General features: G+C 36.5%; 1 protein-coding gene across 1 annotated transcript in view; it reads right to left on the bottom strand.

Moving 5' to 3' along the window:
- Nucleotides 1-17,116, bottom strand: part of CSMD3 (CUB and Sushi multiple domains 3) — a 727,509-nt gene that overhangs the window by 379,437 nt on the left and 330,956 nt on the right. Inside the window, exon 11 of the mRNA XM_075743489.1 lies at nucleotides 424-527. Coding sequence (XP_075599604.1) covers nucleotides 424-527 — 104 coding nt within the window. The remainder of the gene's footprint in view (nucleotides 1-423; nucleotides 528-17,116) is intronic.

Below are 17,116 nucleotides of genomic sequence, written 5' to 3'. Positions count from 1 at the left end.
TTGTGAGACACCTTTTGTCATCCTAAACTTGCTAGGAGACTGTAAAAGTTTGTATATAAGAAGTCATCCATTTATATATTTTTAATTATGTTCTTACACACTTTTAATTTGAGAACTCACTTATAAAGGCAGCACAAAAGCCCCTAAAAATTTACGTCTGCACGTAAATGTACAGACTATGCCTTTTAAAATTTCTGATTTGAGTTTTTCTTTTTCTTTTCTGCTGTCTAGCTCATCTCTTTCTGACTTCAGAACAGTAAACTTATAACGATGTATTCAAACTGTCACCTTCAGTAATTTTAGAAGCTCAGTCAGATTAGTTTTTGTTGAGATTTACCTGATTCTAATCACTATTTACTCTCATCAAAAAACAAATTAATGATATTCTGTAATGCATAAAAATTGTAAATGCAGAAGACTTACACTTGAAGCACAGTTTTAGGATCACCCACTTCTCCTCCATCACCAATTGTCAGTGTGTCATAGCCAATCTCTAGATCAAATTCTTCAAAATTTATCTGAATAACCTAGGAAATAAAATAAGTAAATATATTTTAGAAATAAAGAAACATACCTGAGAGGTGTAATTAAGCTTTTCAGCAGTGTAAATAAAAGAGATTTTTCAATTAATAATTACATGTAACTCTAGGATATTTTACATTAATTTTTTGCAATTAACCCAACAGGTTTGGTTCATGAAATATGAATTATAACTTTAAGGTATCATCACTCTGCTGACCTCCTCAAAGCACCGTCATTTCACTTACTTATGTACTTGTTACATGTTTAATACAGCTCTCGATAATTGCATTACATTTTGATTAAGATATACGCAAAGGGCAACATAACTAATTGCACTTTGTGCAACACAATTGTCTTCAAATAACAACTGAATAATTGTACTTCACTGAGTAAATGCAATGAAGGTGAAGAACATAATTTACTCCCGACATCTATAATCTGGCTCAAATAGGATAAAGCTGGATCAAAGGTAAAAGTCATTTTCTTCTTTCATGAACTTGAATAAAATGCAACTATCAGAAGCATGGGCTTTTTTTATATCCTGTAATTTAAATCACAATATGCATATTTAATGCTGAAGGATAAAAATTTCAGCTCATTTTAAGAACACAATGAATTTTTCACTTAGAGAAAAATTCAATCGTATTATTAGAAAAGAAAATAAAGCATATGGTTTCCACCTATGTATCAATCATGCTAACTCTGTCTTTAAGAAAACAATGTAAGTTCCTCAAATTTTCATAGATAAAAATTACAGGATACTTATGCGTAGGAATTTTTAATACTTGTGTCTGTAATAAATGGGTTTTATTGCTATAATTGAGAACTGTGAGTGTTTGTTTTTGAAGTTGTGAATGTATTAATATCATGTCCTTGAAAGTTCATGTTACTTTGTTACACTTGGGTTCTAGTAAATGTTTGAAGAAGGGCATGTTTCTATGAACAAAAGCCAGCACAGGCAATTTGGAGAAACTTATGTAGGTTCAAAGGATTGTGAATTGTTCTGAAGGCAGGAGAAATACTTCTCTTTACAGGTGTAAGGACACTGAGGAACAGTCCGTTTGGCATATTCATATACACAAACATGTATATGTGTGCATTATACCCCAGGGAATACTGTCAAGTACGGACTTAAAAGGACCCAGATGGAGAGGACATGGAAAATTGTGTAAGCAAGTAGCTGATTTGCTCTAATTGTCAGAGTAAGGCAGATAAAACCACACATAAATCTTAATCTTCTTAGTGTAAAGAAAATATTCTGGATAATTTGTGTTGTTCTAGCCATAAAATTTGTAAGCCTAGACATAAAAATTTAAACTGAAATCCATAACTAGACTTTAGGCTGACAAATATTTCATTCACTGTTTAAAAAAAAAAAAAAAGTATCTTCATTTTTGGTCCACACTTAAATTGTGTGCAATTAGATGTGCAGTTACATCAGGACAGGACAAAAACCTGGGAGTTTCTGGGCAAATAATATTAGTATTGAATTCAAGTTGAAAGTATCTTTCACTTATTAACAGTAAAATACATTTTGCAATAATATCAATACTTAAGTGCTATCGCATAGAAAAATTTATATTCGTAATAACGAGAAATAGAAGATGTTCAGAAAAAAATGCGGTTAGTTCATCCATCTAAATCCTAATCCTGTTTTCAATTAAACACAAGAAGAAATCTAATCTTATTATATATTTCTTGGTAAGTGCAATGGTAATATTTTTTTAAATTAATATCCTTCCAGATATTTTATATTAATTGAGTACCACCAAACTGATACAAAACATAGGTCTTTTTATAGTTGAAGTACTTGTCTTTATAAGCAGTGTCAGAAAGTTGAAACAGCTTTTCTTTAACACAATCAACAATATCCCACGCTATGCGTATTTCATGGCAGAGGACAGGATAGAGGTTAAGAAAAATATAAGTTCCTCTGCAAGTGTTTCAAGATATATTTTTTTTAATTAGAACTGTCCAGAAAGAAAATACATATCTTTACCCATATGATTAAGGTTGAAAATATTTTCTTAGTTTCACTGGAGAAATGTAAGATCTTTTCATTATTTTTCAACAACTCTCACAAATAAAAGAAAACTCCATGAAAAATACGGGAATATTCGGGAATACAATGGAACATGAAAAAATATCTTTTTTTTTTTTGTATTATTCAAATCATAATCTTCTTGAATCTTTCCACTAGTCTCTAGTGAATCCCCAAATAATTGATGATTCTGTTGTGAACTATCAGGTTATTGGCTACTCTAGTGTAATCTCTCATTCTTATGCAATCTGAAATTCTTTTCGGAGATAAAGAAAGCTTTTTCATTTTTAATCAAAATAAATATTCATGTAAAAAAAAAGTTTACTATTTGGTTTTTCTGCATTAATATTTTTCAGAGAAGCATGTTTTATTAAAAGATTTCTGACCCACTCTCTTTGTAACTCACAACTGTGATAATGGGAAAGGTAGGACTTTGAAAAGTGTGCTTATATAAAGCCACAGAAAGATAGATTAGTCTATATCTGTCTTGTATCATATTCTGTGAAACACACAAATTTTTAAGACAAGAAGTAGCAATTAAGTCATTAATAACTTTCATAATTTAAGAAAATATTAAAAAATAAAATGTAATAACTGGCTAAATTTGGAATATTAACGTGATAATCTTATTTTTGTAGTTATTATTACTGTGATTTCTCCTTAAAAGTTTCTGTATCAACTGAAATTATAAATACTGCAAAAAAACAGAAACAGAAACCACCAAATAGGATCACATTTTAGATACAGGAAAAAGTCAAATATTACTACCATGCATACCTCTGCTGGAAAGGGTTTAGAAACAGCTACCAATAACTACTCTAAACACGCTGTAGTACAAATGAGATATTCAATAACTCCAGATCATTAAAGGGTAAGCAAGCAACTGTATGTAACCTACTAACACACAACACATTTCAACTTAGGTTTAACACAGCACACCTGAGCTGATTTACAGTACGATCTTCGGATCTGGCAAAGTAAACTTGCCACTGATTTGGCAAGGGTTGATTTAGTTTGGGCGTCAGGAAGAAATTCTTCACTGTGAGGGTGGTGAGGCACTGGCACTGGTTGTCCAGAGAGGTTGTGGAGGCCCCATCCCTGGAAGTGTTCAAGGCCAGGTTGGATGGGGCTTTGGGCAACCTGGTCTAGGGGAGGGTGTCCCTGCCCATGGCAGGGGGGTTGGAACTAGATGATCTTTGAGGTCCCTTCCAACCCAAACCATTCTATGATGATTCTATGAAGTATGCTTGTCCATTGAAACTTTAAGACATCTAATTTTAAGGGCATTTGCACAAATGGAGCAACAGTAACATAAAGCAACAGCAGAGCTGTCAATATACAACATGCAAGAGGCAGTAAGCTCATTTACTACATATGTAGTGCACAAGCATTTATGTGTTGTAACTGTGAAAAACAACTCTGTATATTTTTTGGAAATTCATCCTGTGCTATTTATCTTTGACATGCATAGTACACAATGTACAATACAAAATGTACTTGAAATCTTTGCAAATATGCCTGAATGGCAAGAAAATAAGCACTCTTAGTGATATTTTCAGAGTCCTTGTTTTACAAGGTCAGATTTAATTTTATCAGACCCAAAGACGGCTGGATGTGGCAGTGTTCATTATATTGATTATTCCCTTTAGAATACTGAAAAGGTGTTTTGATGATAACAGTTTTTCAAATTTAGTGTGTTGGAACCTTTCAAAATAAAACCTGAGATTTAGGTAAGATGAGTAAATAACTAAAGACTTTGTAATAAACTTTCCATAAATTCTGCTTTTACCAGTCATCTAACATTTTGTCTTTTTTTGTTTTTCTCAAAAAGCTGTAAATGGCAGTCCAAAGGTAGGTGGCATCCTTGAGTCAGTTTAACATTAGAGTAAATCCTCAGGGTAATTCCACATTTTAATCTGCTACTGTTTGTAAGAATAAACACCAGGGAAAACTGTGCTGATTTATTACTATATGCTACATATTTTTCAACCAGATTAGCATTACTAAATTGTGCTCTTGATCTGGTTAGTAGATGCACAGTAATCAGAAGGACAGAGAGAGAGGTATTCTTGATCTGTAAATTCAAGTAAAGTCTTTTTCTAGTTTTCCAGAGCAAGATATAGGCATCATTACACAGAATCACAGAAGAGGAGGGGTTGGAAGGGAACTCTGAAGATCACCTACTCCAACCCCCTTGCTAAAGCAGGATCACCTAGAACAGGCTGCACAGGATCATGTCCAGGAAGGTTTTGAGTATCTCCAGAGAAGGAGACTCCACGACCTCTCTGGGCAGCCTGTGCCAGTGTTCAGTCACCCTCAAAGTGAAGACCTTTTTTCTCATAGTCAGGTGGAACTTCCTGTGTTCCAGTTTGTGCCCACTGCCCCTTGTCCTTTCTCTGGGCACCACTGAGAAGAGTCTAGCCCCTTCCTCTTGACATCCACCCTTTAGATATTTATAAGTATTGATCAGATCCCCTCTCAGTCTCTTCTCCAGGCTGAACAGACCCAGCTCTCTCAACCTTTCCTCACAGAAGAGATGGTCCAGTCCCCTAATCATAATTGTAGCCCTGTGCTAGAGTCCAGTTCCCTGTCTTTCTCTATCTCATTAATATAAATGATATACAATCCATTGTTTAAATGGATCCATATAAACAGTGACCATGTTTAAAATGTATTTGTGTACTTATTGTATTTATGCTCCACCCCACAATCTCATTTAAAACTGGGGAAGGGGGGCGGGGTGGGGGAGGAAGGAAGTGCTGAGGGACCACAAAATATTTTCAGATGGTCAGGTATACTTTCTGGGAACAATACTATGAACAAAAATATTTCACCAGAATCTGAACTACAAGATTCTGCATAGGAGGATGACACTATCAAAAGTGGGTTCTGGAAGGCTGGCACAAGAGGGAAATTTCAACGATGTAGAATTCCAGTTTACCACCATAGCCATGATCTGTCATTTCACACTTTATAAGTCAACTAATGATGTCAGATATGTATCCGTATGGCTTCAGAACTGAGAAGAATATCTTTACTTAAAATCAAGCAATATAATAATTACTATTCTTTTTAAGAAACAGCTATGCAGTAGTCCCTGAAATTTTATACCTTTATAGTAGCTTTTGTGATCTATCCCGCAGGTAGCAGAGCACTAGAACTATCCTGATACAGACTAATCATATATTGATTTTTGTTTCAGAGGAGATTATTAAACATGTCCCCAGACACTATTGTCAGAAGAACGGAATGTTTTCTTTCCTCTTCCTCCATATATACACATATATAAACAACAAATTTATTTAGAATAAAATATGTTGATCTGTGCACTCCTTATTCATGAAAACAAATACAGAAGTAGCTAAAAGGAAGGCAATTGTCTTTCTGTATTCTGGTCTGCTTTTGCTATTTATAAACCCAGAAGCAATAAACAACTTACAATTGCTGAATTAAATTAAATTTATAAACCCAGAAGCAAAGAGACAAAAAAAAGACAGTAATACTAATGATTCTTATCCAAATTATACAGAAAAAAAAGAAGTCCTATTTGAAAAATAACCTTCTGAAAATTATAGTGGTGTACTTTGGTGTCTAATAATTTTGCAAGCACTTTTCCAAAAGAAGAAATGGGAGCAGAGATCTAATTTCTAACAAATTTCAGTAGATGTACCTCTTTTCTGTGCCTGGAATATATCCTTTGGAACCCACCCCTTGGGCAAAACCAAATCTGTTATCCAGCTTAGAAGTAACACAGGAGAAGGCTTTATTGAAAAGTTAATGGCTAACTTGAGAACTTCCTACTACTCTTCAGAGAGAGAACATGCTTAGGAGGATGTGTTCCAGACAGCAATTGTTCCAGACAATTGTTCAATATGACTGTGTGTCTAGTTCCTGATAGGACTAGCTCCCCAAAGATTTTTCAAGGAAAGTAATGTTCCAGGTGAAGTATTCAACTTTTTAAAATTTCAAAACACACAAAGCAGAATGGTGTGTAACAGAAGCAAGTCTATGACTTCAGAACTGCTTTTGAAGGGTAAGTGTAAAGATTTAAAGTCGTATGTATTTCCATATGTGCATCTGTTATCCTAAATCTTCCAATGCAAATGTAACTCTAAAAATATTTTTGGATGTATAGTAATGTTTTCACTCCATAAAATGTGACATTTTACCAGTAAAATAACAATGAAGAAGTTTCCAAAGATGTTATGAATCTTTTCTCCTCAGAAGAGTACTTAAAAATTAAGCTAAGATATAACTTAAGTGAACAATATTTTAGATAATATTAACAGTAAGGAAAAAAAACTTTAATTGAAACATTCTGCCAGGAATGTAATATTACTGCATACCATTTTGCTGCACATTGTGTGTAATTCAATGATTCAAAATATCCAAGAACTGCTAGCAGCTGTGTAGCATAACAATAGTTTAATTGGCTCTTTGGTAGTCACCTATTACATGAACAAAACACAACCCAAAATGAAACAGCCTAGATATTAAGCATTCCTGTCCTTTCAAAATTAAATTAATATTTGAGTATCAGAGGGGATGAGAAAAGGGGGAGAAGGGGAAGAAAAGGAGAGAGAAAACTTGCAAATTTATAGAATATTATAGAAAAAAGCCGGTGACACACAAAGCTGTAAGACAGTTCCAGGAGATAAATGATCACTACCTGAACTGGAAAGTTCCTTCTATATTGTTGAGTCCATTTGTTGGCAATAGGATTCATCATACTTAACTGTAGACATCTACAGTGCAAACATCTCTATTTGATGTAGGCTTCTTCACAACCAGTGAAAAAAACCATGTCTAGAGTGTAATCTATTTCATTAAAAGGTAGATAACACACACTAGATCAAGTGCAGCTTAGAAGTACCTATTTCTCTTCCTTGACTATAAAGTGAGACTAGGCATTTATATATGAATGTCTACACTGTGGACATCTAAAATGGAATTCACTCACATAAATATATTAAAGTAGTACCATCTGAGATGCTGTAAAGCAGCCAAAACATCCACACAAACTTGGCAGACACAGGATCTTCAGGAGAACTGTGCTCTTTTGGGAAGGCTGCTGAAGACCAGATGGGGTTATCTGGAGTATTTTATGTCAGTGGTTGCCAGTAATCTCAGTCCTACAGATAGCAGTTGATTTCTGCTTTGCAGAGTCATTGGTAAACACGTCGTGTAATTTCTTTCATGCAGTTCTTTAAAAGGGATTTTTGGTTTGTTCTGGTTTGTTTTTTTAATCTCCAATACTAATACTAAATGTCACTTAATTTTCCATAGACGCTAATCCTGCAATCAGTTATTTATAAAGGTCATTTAGAATTATTTATTTTGGGGCCACAATAATTGAAAAGAAGTCTATAGTCCTTCCCTATCCTGAGAACAAATACTGTTGGAAAGTCTTAAAATGGAAGGACAGCACATTAAAATGAGAGCATGAAGAGATTACATTTTTATTTTTCTTGTTACAGTTTTCTGTTTGCATAGAAGTATGACCTGTATTGTGCTGGCTTGCAGTCACAAGAAGAGTTTCTGAGATTGATTCGTCAGAGGAATACAAACTCAACATTTAAGGAACCTCTGCAGCCCCAATAAAAAGAAGTATTCTACCAGAAAAAAAAAAAAAAAAAAAATTACTTATAAATAAATATAAATAAATAATTAAAAAATACACAATTTCATTCAACTATCAATATAGCATCCACAAAGGGAAATAAAGGAGTGCAAATAAATCATTAAGCAAACATATTGGCACTTTTTTTTTTTAAGCTAGTGTGTTTATCATGTTCCCAACAATACAAATCATTATATAACTTTTATCTTGTGAAACAGAACATTGTGTTGTGAGTTTGTGGGTTTTTTTTACTTCTAAGCAATTATTTCAGATTGAATTTTGCCATATTTTCTCACATCAAATACCTTAACCTTTGCAAACAAGTCTCATTATAACTCTAAAAATCACTAGTGGTTGTACATGAAATTAAGATAATTTCACTCATTTTTATTAAGCTACTAGAAAAGAAGATAAAATTTTTAATCTATACACTGAAGGAAACGACTGGTTAGTAACTAATTTTAACATGGTACGGGAATGGCATTTGTACCTAGAAGACAGCAAGAGAGGGAAAGGTTGGACTTAGAAATTCTGGCCAACTCTCTAGTGCCAGAGCATCTATTATTGATCTACAAAGATATTTATTTCTGGGGAAAAAAAAAATCTAGCACAAAAACCATGGTATGAATGATCCAAACATAGTAGCAACAGCAAGATATGCACCTCACTGAAACATATCCACAAAATAGCTACTTTCATCAGTTTTTACTGTTAACTCTGGAAAAAACCCACAACACGTACAGACTGCTAATAATGTCATGCCCACCCTTTGCTCATCAATCAGAAGGAATTTTCTGGTTGCCTTCTTCACTGGTAGAAGTAAAACTAGGCAAGGAAAAGAAAATACATCCTGTTTGTATCTCTGTGTCCTCACATGCCCTTAGTATGGTTAATTGCTTTTCTGCTGAGGATGTCTGACTTCTTCCCAGCAAGTAAATGATGTGCATTTATATCTGATGGTATAAGCTAACAAAATGCTGCTGTCTGACTGATATGCTTTACCTCCATAATCTTCCATAGAATCACAGGTCCCTCCATCAAAATAATTGTGTTATTATATATTTGATTATAGAAGAATAGTTTCAGTAGGAAAAATATATTGAATCCATCATTTATTATAAGACTGAGGTATAATTTTATTTAAATTATTTATACTGAGGTATAATTTTATTTAACATTAATACTACCATGGAGAGCTAATCCTGGAAGCCATTTTCAGGAACATTAAGGACAAGGAAATCATCAGGAGTAGTCAGCATGGCTTCATCAAGGGGAAGTCATGCTTGACCAACTTTGATTAACTTCTATGATGAAATGATTAGTCTGGTAGATGAAAGGAGAGCAGTGGATATTGTCTACCTGGACTTCATGCAGGCCTTTGACATTGTCTCCCCTAAGACATTCATAGAGAAGATGATGAAGTATGGGCTGGGTGTTCAGTGAGGTGGATTGAAAATTGGATGAAAATCTGGGCCCAGAGGGTGGTGATCAGCAGCACAAAGTCTAGTAGGAGGCCAGTAATTGGTGCTGTATCCCAGGGGCCAACACTGGGACAAGTCCTGTTTAACATCTTCATTGGTGATCTGAATGATGGGGCAGAGTGTACCCTCAGCAAGTTTGCTACAATACCAAAGCAGGAGCAGTGGCTAATGTGCTGCCATCCAGAGGGCCCTCAACAGGCTGGAGAAATGGACCAACAGGAACCTCAGGTTCAAGAGGAAGTGCAAAGTCCAGCCCCTGGGGAGGAACAACCCCATGCACCAGTATATGCTGGGGCCACCCAGCTGGAAAGCAGCTTTGCAGAAGTGTACCTGGGGATCCTGGTGGACACCAGGCTGAACATGAGGCAGCAATGTGCCCTTGCTGCACAGGATGCGAAGAGTATACTCAGCTGCATGAGAAAAAGTATTGCCATAAGGTCAAGGGAGGTGATCCTTACCTTCTGCTCAGCTGTGGTGAGACACATCTGGATGTGTTATCCACTATTCCCCAGTACAAGAGAGACTTGGAAAAACTGGACAGAGTATAAGAAAGGGCTGCAAAAATGATTAAGGAACTCAAGCATCTCTCCTGTGAGGAAAGACTGAGAAAGCTGGGACTGTTCAGCCTAGAGAAGAGAAAGCTCATGGAAGATGTTATCAATGGATATAAATACCCTAAGGGAGGGTGAAAAGAGGATGGAGACAGGCTCTTTTCACTAATGAGACAGGATCAGAGGCAATGGGCACAAACTGAAACACATGAGGTTCCATCTGAACATCAGGAAACAGTTTTTTACTGTGAGGGTGACTGAGCACTGTCACAGGTTGACCAGAGCAGTTACAGAGTCTCCCTCCTTGGAGATATTAAAGAGCCATTTGGACATGGTTGTGGGCAAACATCTCTAGGTGTTCCTACTTGAGCAAGGGGGTTCGACAAGAGGTCCCTTCCAATCTCAACCATTCTGTGATTCTGTGAAAATTGAATCACCTAAAAATTAGGCATCGGCTTGAAAATGATCACTTACTACCTTCACAGCTAGTGCTTTTCTACTGATAAGCTATTTGGAGAGAAATTAATCTTGCCTACTTTGGATATGTCTCTTAGGATAAATAATTAATCAGTACATTAAGATTTGTACCTCTGGTGAAACCAATATCTCTTCATTAACTGGAGAGAGAGTTTAAAATAAAATTCTACCAACTATGGCAATTAACCTTCTGTTGACTAAAGTTAGATGACACTGATCTACATAAAGTTCCTCTCTTCCATAAAATTGTCCCTCCATTTCTTCTTTACTGCAGTTGTGAAAAAGACAGGGATGACTGTATTGAGAATAACTTGTTAATTATTTCCTATTACGTCTAGATGAAAACAACTCCCTGCCTGGAAAGTATTTGATATAGTAGCATGAGGAATGAATCAGAGGAATGGTAGATTTTAGAGAAAGTTGAGAGAAGATGCAATTGATTATGACCTATTGGCTATAGAAACACATGGCTATGTGGTTAAAAGTAAATGTATATCCACATTAGGAGCTGGACATAGCTAGCCTAAGATCAAATTTGTTTTCTTAGGCTGCAAAAATTCAGAATGGTAACAAGGTCAGCTGTAAACAAAAAGGAGAAAATAGTTTTGATATATCTCTAAACATTAATATTCAACAAAAAGTTGTATACCAGATATCAAAATGCTAATAAATTGACATTTACAACAGCCAATAAAGCAGGTTTCGTTTGTGAGGGTTTTTTTTTAAAGACATGCATAAATATTGAATTAAGCATAAAATCTTTAAAATATATATTCATTAAGTACTGTATAAATATAGGGACTAATCATAGAATCAGAATGGTTTGGGTTGGAAGGGACCTTTAAAGATCTTCTAGTTCCAACCCTCCCTGCCATGGGTAGGGACATCTTTCACTACATCAGGTTTTCAAAGCCCCATCCAACTTGACCTTGAACACTTCCAATGATGGGATATCCACAACTTCTCTGGGCAACCTGTCCTCAGCACCTTCATCATAAAAAATTTCTTCCTTATATCGAATCTAAATCTACTCTCTTTCATTTTAAAACTGTTACCCTTTGTCCTATCACTACAGACCCTGGTAAAAGGTCTTTCTCCATCTTTCTTATAATCCCCCTTTATATGATGAAAGGTGGCAATAAGGTCTCCCTGGAGCCTTCTCTCTCCAGGCTGAACAACCCCAACTCTCTCAGCCTTTCTTCACAGAAGAGGTGTTTCAGCCCTCTGATCATTTTTGTGGCGCTCCTCTGGACCCACTCTAACAGGTCCATTGACATCTGTGGGCTTTCTCACAAAAGCATTGAATGATTGATGAGGTTTAAGACTAGTTCCAAAACACAATACAAATGGATTTCCCAGCTTTGCACGGATCTTTTGTGATCCATAAAGTCATAGGCAGACATCACTTAACCCCTAAGGCATTTAAACTCACAACATAGGTCTGGTTTTGACCTGTGCATTCACCAGATGTACTAAGGCTATGAGGCAATATATGAGAACATTTGGAATTCTTTTTCTCAGTTACATCATTTTTACAGTGGCAATGCACTGTATCTTCCCATTCAACTGATGAGACAACCGTTAATATTCTGAACTCCCAACTCTGGTTCCTCCTCTCTAATCTAGTCTTTTGAATATATTTCATATGTCTTAGAAAAACATTCTCCAATGTTACTTTGAGAAACTATGGATTAATGTCACTCCCAGATAAGCATAAGTTTGAACAGCAATAAGAGCTATAAACGTTCTAGTCTTTTTCTTTCTCCTAATAGAAGGATTTGTACTTTCTATTAATAGGAGGGGTTTTTTCAAGAAGATTTGTTATATTTGGAATTCATTTCCTCACTGATTTTTAGTGGTATTTGAGCACCTAATGTCATGTCTCTTTGATAATATAGATCTTAAGGTTGAAAGGGTTTATAGCAATTCAGTAAAGCTTCTGATGTTATGAAGGAGGTAAAATGTACTTCATTAATAAAATCATCCAGTAAATAATAAATAAAAAGAGCTGAAACTAAAAGATCATTTGGCAGAGTTAGTAGCAAAAGCATATTACAGTTAAGACTCAAATCTAAGAATATTTCTATAGAAAAAAAAGTAAACTTAAACCATTGTATTTAAATTAATTTTAAATACATAATGCTCCATGAGTTCAATTTTCTACTTTTTCAAAAGCTATTTTTGTAGTAAAACCCATCAGTTCATTTTACTACTTTCCAAGAAGATGTGTTAGGAAAACCCTAAAACTTTTTGTGCCCTTTTGCTCTAAAGACTTTAAAAAAAAAAAAAAAAAAATCACAGAAAGGGAGACAATGATGCTCCAGATTAGCCTAAAAAAAGACTGACTTGGCAAGACCACTATAAACAAATAGCAATAGGTATATGCAGGACAAAAATCAACCAATCTATAAAAAAAAAAAAAAAAATCTTGATCATCCTTCCCTCATAAAACTAAATTTACTCTCAGAGTTGAAAATAAAAAATCATTGTTCTTAAATAGCAAGAGGACTACAATCATAGGAAGGGCTGAGGACTTCGATTTAACTTGCCCTTGCTTCTGTTTTTTCATTCAGTACTAGGCCAAAAAGGATATGCTCGTATGCAGCACAGAAGTCTGCCCTTTTTCATCCCACTGAGGGTAAGCAGTTTGTTCCAAAAGAAAACAGAGAGGTCACTAACTGCTGTCAGCCTAACCTGATGAGCAGCTATGCAGCCTGAAGGGGACAGAAACACAGGAGTGGTATCAGTGACTTAAGTCTCAGTGGATGTTCTTGCAAGCATCACCTTCAGTTTGCATTGTGAATGTGTATTGGGTTTACATTGCAAGGTTTTGGTAGCAGGGAGGGGCTGCAGGGGTGGCTTCTGTGAGAACTGATCAGGAGGTGCCCCCATGTTAGACAGAGCAAGTTCCAGGTGGATCCAAGATGGACCCGCTACTGGCCAAAGCGGAGCCCATCAGTGACAGTGGTAGCGGTTATGGGATAACATATTTAAGAAAGGGTAAAAAAAGCTGCAAAACAGCAGCTCAAGGAGAAGACAGAAGATGTGAGAGAAACAACTCTGCAGACACCAAGGTCAGTGAAGAAGGAAGGAGAGGAGGTCCTCAGGATGACGGAGCAGAGATTCCCCTGCAGCCTGTGCAGAAGACCATGGTGAGGCAGGTTGTCCCCCTGCAGCCCATGGAGGTCCACAGCAGAGCAGATATGCACACTGCAGCCCATGGAAGACAACACGGCAGAGGTGGATGTGCCGTGAGGGAAACCGACACCAAGAACAGCCCACAGTGGAGCAGGTTTTCTGGCAGGACCTGTGACCCTGTAAGGGACTCACACTGGAGCAGTCTGTTCCTGAAGGACTGCACCCCATGAGAAGGACCCATGCTGGAGCAGTTTGTGAAGAACTGCCACCTGTGGGAGGGACCCAACGCTGGAGCAGGGAAGCAGTGTGAGGAGGAAGGAGTGGCAGAGACCAAGCGTTATGGACTGACCGCAACCCCCAATCCCTGTCCTCCCTGCGTTGCTCAGGGCAAAGAGGTAGAGATGTCGAGGAGAAGTTTAGTCTGGGAAGAAAGGAGGAGTGGAGGGAAGGTGTTGTTTAGATTTGTTCTTATTTCTCATTATCCTATTCTGATTTGATTGGCAATAAATTAAATGAATTTACCCAAGTCAAGTCTGTTTTGCAAATGACAGTAACTGTGATCTCCCTGTTCTTATCTTGACCCATGAGATTTTTCATCGTATTTTCTCCTCCTGTCCTGTTGAGGTGGAGTGCTAGAGCAGCCTGGTGGGCACCTGGCAGCCAGTCAAGGTTAACCCACCACAGAATGGTACCATGAACCTTTGAAGGAGTCACTTCATAGAGAACAAACAAACAAACAAACTACCAGAAGCTCCATTTCCCAGTCGAATATCAGAAAAAGGTATATATTGAGCAGAACAATTTACTATAAACATCACTCACAAGAGCAATCAAGTGAACTCAACTGTGGAGGAAAGTGACAAGTCTCTGTGCCAAAAATTCATCAAACAAAAGAGACTGAAACATATCAGTTGCTCACAGTGCAAGCACTGGATACTTTCTATCAAAGTCTCTGGGTCATATGCATATGTCTTTTTAAAAGTTCTAGCTTGTGTGGGCATATTCATCATGACTACAAATAAGAAAATATGTTTGCATTCAAAGACCAATTTTAGGAATTTATAGAAAGTCAAACAGGACTAAAACTCAGATTCAGCCTTTAATTCTATCTAAAGTTTTAATCAAAGGTGGAGTTAATACCTGAAATTCAGGTTATGGCTAGAATCTAAAATTGCTGATGGCTGAAGTAGAAGTAATTATGATAGAATGATAGAATTATAGGTTGGTTTGTGTTAGAAAGGACCTCAAAGATCATCTAGTTCCAACCCCCCTGCCATGGGCAGGGACACCCTCCACCAGACCACGTTGCCCAAAGCCTCATCCAACCTGGTCTTGAACACTTCCAGGGATGGGGCATCCACAGCTTCTCTGGGCAACCTGTACCAGTGCCTCAGCACCCTCACAGGGAAGAACTTCTTCCTAATAGCTAATCTGAATCTACCCTCCTTTAGCTTAAAACCATTACCCTTTGTCCTATCACTGCATGCCCTTGTAAACAGTCCCTCTCCAGATTTCCTGTAGGCCCCTTCAGGTACTGGTAAGCCACAATTAGATCTCCCCAGAGCCTTCCCTTCTGCAGACTGAACAAGCCCAACTCTCTCAGCCTGTCCTCATAGGAGAGGCGCTCCAGCCTGTTGTACTGCTCCACTCATGCTGCAGTTATTGCAACAGGCCCAACGTCTCACTCATTCCCTATGGGTAGATCATCTTCCCAGAGTGTGGAACATCGCTCCTATAGTCACAGAAATGGCAGGAAAATATTTAGTGAGATAAAATCTACAATAATTAAGAAAATGGACCTGTCCTCCTTTCATAACGAAAGTGTATTTAAGTAAAATTACAGGATGGGAGGACAAGTCATTTATCTTTCTGCAATTGCTTTTTTTTCCTCCACATCTCTTCTATTCTACTATTTTTCTCCAATACTTAACCCAAAGCACATGCATGTACTGCCTGACTCCAAATTCTCTCATTCAACAATTGATTCTATTCCCTCACTGCCAAAGTGGCTAACTCCCTGTCTCAGAACTAGCTGGTTTCCCTTCTATGCTCTTACTCTGTTGAGACAATCTCCCCTCCCTTCAAATGTATTTCTAAGACTTTTTTTAAACTGCAGTATATACGTCACTCAGATTTTTTAACTGGATCAAAATGTTCATGAACAATGTAGAAGAAGTGTAGCTAACACTGCAAAGAAATTGAATGTGTTCTGAACAGAACTGAAATATTTTTACATTTTCTAGTTTCTAGTATAGAATAAAAGTACATTATCTCCTATTGATAAACACAGTACCAGCTTTTTAAATCTGCATGGATGAAAAACAGGATTATGATTAAAACATATAGTTAAGAATGAGCTTAAGTATGATCATATTTTTTAATCATGTCACTGACTGTAACACCCACAGTACATCTTCACACTAGGTTTAGTAAAAGCCAAGTTTGAGACACTTGCTTGTAAAAAGAGCTGCATTGTAGTTTGTTCCAACAGGCCTGACCAAAACAGACTTAATGAAATGAGTGCTTGAGTTCATGTTGAAGCACCCAGTCTGCTTGAGATTTATATTGTTAATGTGAATAAATAAGGATGGCAACTCAGTTTATGCTTAACAGCAAGCTTAGGGTATGTTCCACTGACAGTTTTGACATGGTTAAAGAAATAACGCAGCTGTTGTAAATTAAATGTAAACACTCCACTTTTTGCTGAATTTGTTTTGCTTATTTTTGGCTTGGCCTAAAAAGCACAAAAACTCAGAAATGAAAAGATGAATTTTTTGCAGGAGGAAAACAGCAACATCATGACATAAGGAAGGCGGAAGGGAAGAATGGAATATAAAAAGAATAATAAAAAAAAGAATATCTTAATATAGAGTGATTAAATGAGAACCATATTTAATATCAATTCAGTAATAGTTGCAAATTATTCCCTCAGTAAACTTCTTCAGACTTACAGAAAATGTCATGTGAGGAGTTTCCCAGATATTTCGAATTATTTCAACAATCTCTCAGAAAGTAAAAGACTACAGCAGTTGGAAACAGATTTCATAAATTTTTGGTAGGCTATGCCATTATGACGAAATTCAGATTATAGATTTCCTAATAGATATTTGACATCCACACACAAAAAAAAACTTAGCAAAAATAATAATGGAAGAAAAAAAACAACCCAACAACCAAAACCAACCAAAACCCAACTATCTCCCAACCCTCAGACATAAATCATTGATTTCAAAATCATTTCAAAAGCCAATAGATAAAAAGATGAGAAGGAGAACACTGGCAAACT

This window comes from Balearica regulorum, chromosome 2 (genome assembly GCF_011004875.1).
Source record: "Balearica regulorum gibbericeps isolate bBalReg1 chromosome 2, bBalReg1.pri, whole genome shotgun sequence".
Classification (NCBI taxonomy): domain Eukaryota; kingdom Metazoa; phylum Chordata; class Aves; order Gruiformes; family Gruidae; genus Balearica; species Balearica regulorum.
Note: the sequence above shows the minus strand (reverse complement) of the source record. Positions and strands in the feature narration are given on the sequence as shown.